Genomic DNA, 11,194 nt, shown 5'->3' on the forward strand with positions numbered 1-11,194 from the left:
ATGGCGGGGTGCCTGTGACGGAGCCTCAAGAACATCTTATGGGGTTTTTATGAAAACCTATGAGATGGCAGTGAAGGCCGCTAAGAAGTCTTACTTCTCGGCCTCCATTACATCCGCTAGCTCTCGCCCGGCGCAATTATTTAGTATAATTAGGTCTTTAACGTCCCTTGAAGGACAGCCAAATTTAAATAACAATCTGACACACAGCTGTGAGGCATTTGTGAGCTTTTTTGCGGAGAAGGTCCTGTTGCTCCGCCATGACCTCCCTGCCAATTTGGATACAATAAAGGAACTGGAGGCCCCTCGACTGTCCTCGGGTCCAGTATTGGACCACTTTGACCGGATATCCCCAGCCAATGTGGACAGACTCCTCCGAGCTGGAAAGCCCACCACCTGTCCTCTTGACCCGTGCCCGTCTTGGCTGATTAGAGCGTGTCCAGACGAGATGCGGGCCCCCCTGGGGGATATCATCAATTTGTCCCTTGGCACCAGGATATTCCCAGGGGAACTGAAGGAGGCAGTGGTGTACCCGCTCTTAAAGAAAACATCATTAGATCCCTTAGATCTATCCAATTACCGCCCGGTTTCAAATCTTCCATTCCTGGGTAAGGTGATTGAGAGAGCGGTTGCTGAACAGCTTGGCAGGTTTCTGGATGAAACATCGGCTCTGGATCCATTCCAGTCTGGCTTCTGCGCTGGTCATGGGACCGAGACGGCTCTGGTTGCCCTAACAGATGATCTCCGCAGGCAGCAGGATCGAGGCGGGTCGGGGCTGCTGATTCTTCTAGACCTGTCAGCAGCCTTCGACATGGTCGATCACGAACTCCTGGACCACCGCCTTGCCGACGTGGGGATCCAGGGCACAGTCCTTCAGTGGCTGCGCTCGTTTCTCTCTGGTCGGGGACAGAGGGTGGCGCTTGGGGGGGAATTGTCATCACACACTCCTTGGTGTGTGGAGTGCCTCAGGGTGCGATACTCTCCCCGATGCTTTTTAACATCTTTATGCGCCCCCTCGCCCAGCTTGTCCAGAGTTTTGGACTGGGTTGCCATCACTATGCCGATGACACCCAACTCTATCTGTTGATGGATGGCCATCCTGACTCGGCCCCAGACACATTGACCAGATATCTGGAAGCTGTGGCTGGATGCTTACGTGGAAGCCGGTTGAAGTTAAATCCTTCGAAGACAGAGGTCCTCTGGCTGGGACGGGACGATATGGGATTGAGAGGGCAACTTCCATCTCTTGCGGGGGTGCAATTAGTGCCAGCACCGTCCGTTAAGAGTTTGGGTGTAATCTTCGATACCTCCTTCTCTATGGAGGCACAGATTACAGCTATAACAAATGTGGCATTTTTTCATCTCCGCCAAGCTAAGCAGTTGGCTCCTTATCTCTCCCACCCTGACCTAGCCACTGTGATCCACGCGACAGTCACCTCCAGACTGGATTATTGTATCTCGCTCTACGTGGGGCTGCCCTTGAGACTGACCCAGAAACTCCAGCGGGTGCAGAATGCCGCGGTGAGACTCCTTATGGGGTCTTCGCTGCGAGATCACATTCATCCATTACTATACCAGCTGCACTGGCTCCCGGTAGAGTACAGGATCAGTTTTAAGGTGCTGGTTTTAACCTTTAAAGCCCTATACGGTCTAGGATCCTTGTACCTACGGGACCGCCTCTCCTGGTATGCCCCACAGAGGAACCTACGGTCTGCAAATAAAAACATCCTGAAGGTCCCAGGCCACAGAGAGGTTAGGCTGGCCTCAACTAGAGCCAGGGCTTTCTCGGCTGTGGCTCCAATCTGGTGGAACACTCTGTCACAAGAGACTAGGGCCCTGCGGGATTTGACATCTTTCCGCAGGGCCTGCAAGACAGAGTTGTTCCACCAGGCCTTTGGTTAGGGCGCAGCCTGACTCCCTCCTCTGGCAATCTGCACAGAATTTTGCTTAACGGTTGCCATCAATTTGATTTAATTAATTTTTATAATTGAAATGTTTTTAGAATGTTGGATTATTTGATTGTTGTTAGCCGCCCTGAGCCCAGCTTTGGCTGGGGAGGGTGGGATATAAATAAAATGTATTATTATTATTATTATTATTATTATTATTATTATTATTATTATTTAATGTGTAATACATTCTTTGTTACAAATTATGTAATTATATACAATACAAATATGTGCTCATTTGTCTATCAGCTTGTTCAAGAATGAACAAGTTGTTCATGGTTTAAATTCGTGGTTTAAATTTTAAATATGGTTTTACATTTTTGTGTACTGGAACAGCTTATTAATATTGCCAACAAAAATACGCCAAGTAGCAATGTACAATGAGAAGATCTCTCTATTTAATCAATTCTTAATCTAAGTGACGGTATCCGGTGCTCCTGTTCTGCTAGTTGATTTACACTACAGAACAGAACTTCACTTCCTCTCCCTTACAGCCCACCTGCCCCCTCAAAATCTGATTCAAGGGCTTGGGGGACCAGATGGAGAAAATTTTGGGTTCATACGGTGAGGGGTGTGTTTGTAGATAAATTGTGAAGAAATCTATTTATATAATTTTACTTCTTTAGTCAGGGCAGATAAGTGACTTCCCTTTTTGTTCTTCTCTTAGCTGTGGAAGACAGGAAACTGTTCATTGGGATGATATCAAAGAAGTGCAATGAAAATGATATCAGAATGATGTTTTCCTCCTTTGGGCAGATTGAAGAATGCAGAATTCTACGGGGTCCTGATGGCTTAAGTCGAGGTAAGCATGGGGAGCTGGTATGAAACTGTTGATCGTTTTGGAGATCTCACACCCAAAGTATCTTACTGGAAAGCATTTTAAATCTTTGAAATCAGCAGAATGTCCGCTTTTTTTGTAAAAGGTTTGTGTAAACTTAGCAAGTGAATTTGATCCTACTATCTTCCCAGGTTGTGCTTTTGTGACTTTTACAACAAGAGCTATGGCACAAACAGCAATCAAAGCAATGCACCAAGCACAGACCATGGAGGTAAGAAACGTTATTTAGAGTAACTGGGATAGTTTGAATAAAAAAATTCCTTCCAGTAGCACCTTAAAGACCAACTAAGTTAGTTCTTGGTATGAGGTTTCGTGTGCATGCACACTTCTTCAGATACACTGAAACAGAAGTTGCCAGATCCTTCTATATAGTGAGAAGGTGGGGAGGGGTATTACTCAGAAGGGTGGTGGGAATGGGAGATTGGCAGTTAGCTGAGATGAGCCTGTTGACGATTCTTAACGACTGTAATAGGTCTTACAGGAAAAGGCAAGGGGTGAGAAGGTGAGAAATGGCTTAGTCATGTATAATGAGATAAGAATCCAATGTCTCTGTTCAGACCAGGTCTCTCCATGGTTTTAAGATTTGTAATGAGTTGCAATTCAGCAGCTTCTCTTTCCAGTCTATTTCTGAAATTCCTTTGTAGTAAAACAGCTACTTTGAGATCTTGTATAGAATGTCCTGGGAGATTGAAGTGTTCTACTGGTTTCTCTGTTTTGTGATTCTTGATGTCAGATTTATGTCCGTTTATTCTTTGGCGTAAGGTTTGGCCTGTTTGTCCAATATAGAGAGCTGAAGGACACTGTTATTTGTGGCATTTGGAGGTAATGTATAAAGTATAACTATGTGAATTGATATTGCAGGGATGCTCTTCTCCCATCGTAGTGAAATTTGCAGATACCCAAAAGGATAAAGAACAGAAACGAATTGCACAGCAACTCCAGCAGCAGATGCAACAAATCAGTGCTGCATCAGTTTGGGGAAACCTGGCTGGACTGAACACACTTGGACCCCAGTACTTAGCAGTGAGTTTCCCTGGCACTTTCTGTGCAAAATCATTCGGTTTATCCACAATAATTACTTGTAGCAGAAGAATCCTTGTGCTGATGTTCTGTTGCAAAACTCGGTGTTTCATGGGCAGGTTGATGAGTGTAGGTAATTAAGTTGCTACCATTTAACAGCATTCATGTGCTCAGGTTGGTGAGGAGGGATCTGTCACTGTTTCATGAGGACTGAAGTACTGGCCTTCTAAAGGTTTTCATTTGGCATAAATACAGAAAGGATCTGTGTTATTTTCTGTGTTATTTTCTGTGTTTAGTATGTGCGTAGTGTTTTCTGTGGTGTGAGGCATTTTTGCAATTACACAATCAGTGGCACACTAGCCATGAATTGAGAGAGAACATTTTGCATGCAGTTGTGGTGGCAGTGAGATTTCACCCTTTTAATGGTATTTGGGAATGCTATTGCTTTGTGTGCCGCTTGATATGGTCTGTTTGAACAGTGGCTATTCCACTTAGGACGGCGCTCTGGCTGTGGTGTAGTGCAGTGTCTCCCAGCAGTGGAGCCAGCCCTCATTCTCACTCTTGTTCTGTTTTTGGTGTAATGTCTAGCTTTATTTACAGCTCCTTCAGCAGACAGCAGCTGCCTCCTCTGGAAATCTGAACACACTGGGCAGCCTCCACCCAATGGGAGGTGAGTGTTTTCTTTCCTTGTCCCTTGGAATCTCAAAGTAGGTTCGATGTCATATTGAAAAAGAATCATGAGAAGGCTGTTAAGAAAGTGTGGTATGATATACTAATGTCAGTGAAGATGGCTCTCAATTGCTTATGACAGAGAAGAGTCTGGAGTTGAATTTTTACTCTTCTCTCTGCACTGCCTCTTCATTATTTCTAGGGATTTTATTTCAAATGTGCAGGAAGTGTTCTAAATGCAGAAGAAGTAAGAAGTACAGTTGCAGTTAGGTGACTGTCCAACTCATGTTCCTCATACTCAGGCATATTTAATATATCTACTTTTCTATCTATTCTGGAATCTTTGTAATGGTCAGACAATAATAGGAAAAATATTGCTTCACTTTATATAGTGAATTTCAAGCTGTGTTTAATTTTAGAATCTACATATGTCTAGCTCACTAATATGGATTTTTCTGGGGGAGGGGAATCAATTGGAATTAATTACTTTTTTGGGGGGAGGGGGATTCAGTTTGCAATAGAAAATTTACTAGAGTAACTTAATTTGGCATGCTTGTTTTTAGTTGTATTTCGTAAGTATAGATATAGCTTTAAAAAAATAGAAAGTGGCACCCATTCATTGTTACTAATGAATCTATAAAATTAAGAATATTCACAGAAAAATAAAGCACCAGAAAACTTCAGAAATTTTTCTACCTCACATCACTTGTCTAGCATCTGTCCTTTTGTGTTTGGGCAATCTTTTTGTTGTATCTCTTACAGCTAATAGCTTCTCTTTTTTTAAGAACAGAGAAAATTAGCAAAATAAGGCAAACAATTCCTGTCCCAGTACCTACAATTTACCATCAGGGTAACAAAAGCTTTACATATTAAATGTAAAGTAATTTTTAAAATATTGCTTTTGAACAAGAGACTACAATCATCAGTGAAGAGCCACAGCTATCTTTAATAAGCTTTCCATTTGAAAGTATTAAGGGTAATGGAGAAGAACCGCATGGAACAATATTGTAAAGGATAAAAATGTATAAAATTAGATGGTGCATACCTCATACACTGAATTAGAGGTGGGATGACAGGTTAATGTCAATACAGTGAATAAGGGGAAGAATATACAGCTGTGGTCAGCATTTTTACTCTTCTCTCTGCACTGCCTCTTCATTATTTCTGTGTTTAGTATGTGCGTAGTGTTTTCTGTGGTGTGAGGCATTTTTGCAATTACACAATCAGTGGCACATTAGCCATGAACTGAGAGAGAACATTTTGCATGCAGTTGTGTGGGCAGTGAGATTTCACCCTTTTAATGGTATTTGGGAATGCTATTGCTTTGTGTGCTGCTTGATATGGTGTGTTTGAACAGTGGTTGGACTAGATGACCCTTAGGATCCCTTCCAACTCTGCAATTCTATGAATCAGAATAATTTGAATTCTGCTTTTTCCAGACAAGATACAGTCATACCTCAGGTTGAAGTAGCTTCAAGTTAAGTATTTTCAGGTTGCACTCCACGGCCACCCGGAAGTAACGGAGTGTGTTACTTCCGGGTTTCGCCGCTTGCGCAGACACTCAAAATGTCGTTTTATCTTTACTTCAGAATGCGAACGGGGCTCCGGAACGGATCCCATTCATATCCAGAGGTACCACTGCACTACAGAGTCCCTCTTTAACATGCTGCATTCACATGGATTTCAAGTCATTGGCAGTTGTAACTGGGAAATGTAGGACAGCATGATCAAGAACTTCACCATTTAAGTTAGGTCCCTGGAGAGGTTATGGAATCATAGAATTGTAGAGTTGGAAGGAACACCAAGGGTCATCTAGTCCAACCCCTCGCAATGCAGGAATCTTAACTAGATCATATATGACAGATGGTCATCCAACTGCTGCTTAAAAACTTCCAAGGAGAAAGAGTCCACCAACTCTTGTGAGAGTCTGTCCTACTGTAGAATAGCTCTTACCATCAGAAAGCTTTTCGTGATGTTTAGGTGGAATTTTGTTTCTTTTCACTTGAATCCATTGGTTCAGTTCCTAAGCTTGTTCTATCTTCCATGTAACTGGCCATTAGATATTTGAAGATGGCTGTCATATCTTCTCACAGTTTCTCACAGTCTCCTCTTACCAAGCTAAACATTCCCAACGCCCTCATAATGCTTGGTTTCCAGGCCCTTTATCATCTTGGTCGCCCCCTTCACGTGATCCAGCTTGTCAGTATCCTCCTTAAATTGTGGTGCCCACAATTCATCCTGATTTGCTTGCACCAGGCTTACATAGCACATAGTTAAAATATGTAACTCACTCCCACAGGAAGTAGTAATGGCCACCGACTTGGATGACTATAAAAGAGGATTAGACAGATTCATGCAAGATAGGGCTTTCAATGACTACTAGCCATGATGGCTGTATTCTGCCTCCATGGTCAGAAGCAGTATACTGAATTCCACTTGCTGGAAATTGCATGAGAGGAAAGTGGTGTTTGCGCTCCGGTATTGCTTGCAGGTTACTCGCAATCACCTGGTTGGCCACTGTGATAACAGGATGCCGGATGGAATGGTCATTGGCCTGATCCAGCAGGCTCTCCTTATGTTGTTGCCCTGTAGGTGATAATATTATTTTTAAAAAATTTAAAGGTTGTGGTGCTTGAGAATGTTAGGCTTCACTCTCCTCCATAGAGCAACTTCTGAATGCTGTTGCATTCACTAGTGATTTAGTGCTTAGTGGTACCAGAACAGAAACACTATTTATTGATGTGTTGCAGGATTGAATGCAATGCAGTTACAGAACCTAGCTGCATTAGCAGCTGCAGCCAGCGCAGCTCAGAGCACACCAAGTGGTACCACTGCACTCAATTCTTCTAACAGCCCTTTAAGTGTGCTCACCAGTTCAGGTAAGAGAGCCATGTCTTGGTATAATACAGTTTTGCATATCTTAAGGCCACATGACAATGAGCCGGCTACTCATTAAATCATAAGCTTTTTTGTGGGGAGACTTGATTAGTCCTGCCTCCCCAAAACACATTTCTGCTGTTTACACAACATGAAACAAATCAGTGTAGGTGTCTTCAGCATATGTGATAGAAGTGGGTGTATGTTGCATCTGTAAATAAAATACATTTCTGCTGAACATATGAAGTAGTCCTCAAACATCGAAGCCATCTTCCACAAGAAGGTGTTCTTTTTCAGAATATAGTTGATCTTCTCTCCTGTGTTGTGATTCTCCAATTTTCAACTTGCTTTAGAATATTGCAGGGTCAAGTGGAATTGAGAGAAGGGTTGCATGTCATAATTAGTTGGGAGAAGATAATTTGCATTCTGATCACAGATGCAGGCGCACCAGGCCACGTATTGGCGTTTCCTAAGTGCAGTGCTGTACTTTGATACATGGAAATGAATGGTGACTTTGAAGGAAATTAAGGGATTTCATTTAAGGACTTCATGAGAAAGAATGGAAACTAAAGCGGTCCCAGTTATCTAGCAAGTCCGATGCCAGAGTAGGAGTGGGAAACGTTTTTCAACCTGAGGGTCACATTCTCTCATGGGCAGCCTTCTGGGGCCTGCAAAGCAGTGATGAGTGGGATAATGGATGTGACTCTTTACCTTTGTACAGTAGGCTACAGTCCAGTCACGCAAAAGGTCAGATGTTTTGACACATGCACCTCTCCATCCAGTCAAGCAAGAGGTATTATTACAGTTTAAGGACACATTCCAGCCAGGCCAGAAGAACTAGAGGGGGTGAGGAGCAAGGCTTTGAAGGGCTGTGGCCTGTGAAGAGCCCTAAGAGCCTGATAGAGAGGCCTGGACGACCACATTGGTCCTGGACCAGACATCCCCCACCTCTGTGCTAGAGTGTAGGAAAGGGGAAGTACTTGGGAACTGAATGGGTATATCATGATCAACTACTGAGCAGTCAACTGTTCTGAGGTAGTAGAACTCAAATGTCAGTAATGCAGCATGGTACAAATTCATGTCAGATCAGCTTCCATTGTGCCTGCATCAACATGTCTAGCTGCCAGTTGATCAGGACAAGTGTTCCCAGCCTCTGTTGAGCAAGGCACCCAATACTGTGTAGGTCCCTACCCAGAGGTCTCATTTCTACTGTGGTTTCTAAGCAGGTTACCAAACAACAAAGGTCCCTTCTCAGCAGTCCTGCTGGTTTTTTATTTTCTCCACACACCATACAAATGAGAGAGACTCCATCTCCCAAGGCATCTGTTCATTTCAGAGATTCTGAGGAGGAAATTGGTGATGACCTCAAATAATGACTGGCTTGTAAACTATGCCAACATTTGTGGACCCCTGCCTGCCTTAGTGTCTAGGCACAAGGTTACCAGTGAAACAGGCTTTGAGGTTTGCACCCCCAAAAATACACTGCTGTACACAATTGGGGAATTTTAAGTTTTGGTATTTTAACTATCCTTGGTATAAATTACTGAAACCTTCGATGCAACATTTTTTAGTGCACATTTTGGAGAAAGTAGTGAATTGATTGCGTTGGTAGCAGCTATTGGTGTCTAATGCTTTCATTTTAATAGCAGGATCATCACCCAGTTCCAGTAGCAGCTCCTCTGTTAACCCAATGGCTTCTCTTGGAGCACTGCAAACACTGGCAGGGGCTACTGCAGGCCTCAACGTTGGCTCTTTAGCAGGTATGTTTAGCATGAAGAAAAGAAAGAGCCCTTTGTTCCGGTTGCCTCTCAGCTTCCCTTAATAATAACATATGATTTTAAAACTGGTTGACAAATCAGTCACTGACATTTATTCAAATTTTCTGCTTAGGAATGGCAGCCTTAAATGGTGGACTAGGCAGTGGTGGTCTCTCAAATGGCACAGGGAGCACTATGGAGGCCCTATCTCAGGCTTACTCTGGGATCCAGCAATATGCCGCTGCAGCTTTGCCCACACTTTACAACCAGAGTCTGTTAACGCAGCAGAGTATTGGTGCAGCTGGAAGTCAAAAGGAAGGTAGGTGAAAGACAGTGGCGGGAAGGTTGGTTCTCTAAGAGCTAGAGTCCTGTACTTTTGCAAGAGAGAGAAACAATAGAAACTACAGACAAACATTATGTTAAAATATCAAATATTTTGGCTCCCTGGCCTCAAATGGCTAATGTACATAGACTGTTTCTAGTAGCCTTTGGCTATTGTTACGCATCCAGGTACACATACACACTCTCACTCTCTCTCTCTCTCTCTATATATATATATATATTCCTTTCACTGCTGCATTTAATTTTGAAAACCTTCATAAATTTTGTTTTTATCCCTTCTTTTAGAATCTTTAACAGTTCCAGATTCCTGGGAAAGTGGGGAATGGTTTTCATATTTCAAGCGGTGCATTTCATACACAATAAATTCTGTCTGTACAATAGTCTAGTAAGGTGGTAGGACACTGACTTTATTGAGAATGTAGAGAGCACATTGGTGTGCTCATGGTAAAGGCATCATTGATGACTGGCTTTGAAAGGTATAGGAACTTGGAAGCTAGTTTTGTGCCCACATAATTAGCTGTAAAGATTCATTTCACATTTGTATGAAGTTGTGAGATCCCCCCCCCCAACCTGCTGAAGACATGATTTAGAAACTAAGACTGAGAAGACACACTTTTAAAAGCTGCAGTTTTTTGGCAGGAAGTGGACAGATTTTTCACTGACAGAGCCAAGTTTGAGTTGAATGACTCTTAGTACTCTGGAACCATCCCTAGCTCTTGAGAACTGAATGGGTTTTGATCTCTGCTTCAATATTAATAGCCAAAGAGTTGTGCTTTCTTTGAATTTTTCTCTAAATGGATATTTTCAAGGTCCAGAGGGAGCCAATCTGTTCATCTACCACCTCCCCCAGGAGTTTGGGGACCAAGATTTGCTGCAGATGTTCATGCCTTTTGGGAATGTTGTCTCCGCCAAGGTTTTCATTGACAAGCAGACTAATCTGAGCAAATGTTTTGGTATGTTGGGTATATTTTGCAGAAATGTTCTTAATTCCTTTCCTTAAGATAAAATAATATGAAATCAACTTTTGTGTGCATAGCTCTTCACTGCTGTGTGAGCATGATAGAATCACATGAGCCACTTGTATCTCTCAAAACCTAGCTTAATGAGATTCAGACCATGAAGATTTGTTTTGCTACCTTGTAGGATTTTGCCCCTTCATGAAGTAATATCTGATGAAACTTCTTTGATAACTTGATATTCACCAGTTCATTGATATCTTTGGTAATGAGGACATGCCTGTGCAGCTTCATACTCACCAGTGGGAATGCAGCCCACGAACCATAAAACTTGGCCTGACCTGTGCTTGACAACCCATCCCAATATTTCTTCATGTGTTTAACTTATTTCAAACACATGAAACACCTTTTGTAGATGTATGAGTCTTGTTCTGCCGATTTTGAACCAACTTATCACATGATTGCCTCCCCCTTTCTGTTCTAATGTAGATTGTTTTGACACAGTGGCTTATGTGTAGATTCATTGTGGAGGCAGGTGATACCCTCCAGTATGTAACATAACTTATTATAGCAGAAGTAAACATGAAAAGAATAGTTAATAATTGGCACATGTTTCGTATGACAGCAAAACTTTATCCTAGTTACCCTTTCAATTACCTTCTTAATACTAGAATTTCTTTGCTATCAGACAGGTCCTCTTTTTGTCATTTTCAACACAATTCCTAGCTTTTTCCAGACCTAGGTAGGTAGCAAAACAAGGTTTATGAAACCATTTTGGATCAGGATATG

At 42.6% G+C, this 11,194-nt stretch overlaps 1 protein-coding gene across 11 annotated transcripts in view; it reads left to right on the forward strand.

Moving 5' to 3' along the window:
- CELF1 (CUGBP Elav-like family member 1) overlaps window positions 1-11,194 on the forward strand; it is a 44,092-nt gene that overhangs the window by 24,286 nt on the left and 8,612 nt on the right. For 4 of the 11 annotated variants that reach the window (XM_081165228.1, XM_081165233.1, XM_081165225.1 and 1 more), the window contains 8 exons: window positions 2,614-2,748; window positions 2,916-2,995; window positions 3,646-3,807; window positions 4,393-4,474; window positions 7,224-7,352; window positions 8,997-9,110; window positions 9,241-9,426; window positions 10,259-10,402. In XM_081165228.1, the coding sequence (XP_081021354.1) occupies window positions 2,614-2,748; window positions 2,916-2,995; window positions 3,646-3,807; window positions 4,393-4,474; window positions 7,224-7,352; window positions 8,997-9,110; window positions 9,241-9,426; window positions 10,259-10,402 (1,032 nt within the window). The remainder of the gene's footprint in view (window positions 1-2,613; window positions 2,749-2,915; window positions 2,996-3,645; window positions 3,808-4,392; window positions 4,475-7,223; window positions 7,353-8,996; window positions 9,111-9,240; window positions 9,427-10,258; window positions 10,403-11,194) is intronic. The other 7 variants (XM_081165230.1, XM_081165231.1, XM_081165232.1 and 4 more) reach the window with 7 other exon arrangements.

The sequence above is a fragment of the Podarcis bocagei genome (assembly GCF_964188305.1).
Source record: "Podarcis bocagei genome assembly, chromosome: 1".
Lineage (NCBI taxonomy): Eukaryota > Metazoa > Chordata > Lepidosauria > Squamata > Lacertidae > Podarcis > Podarcis bocagei.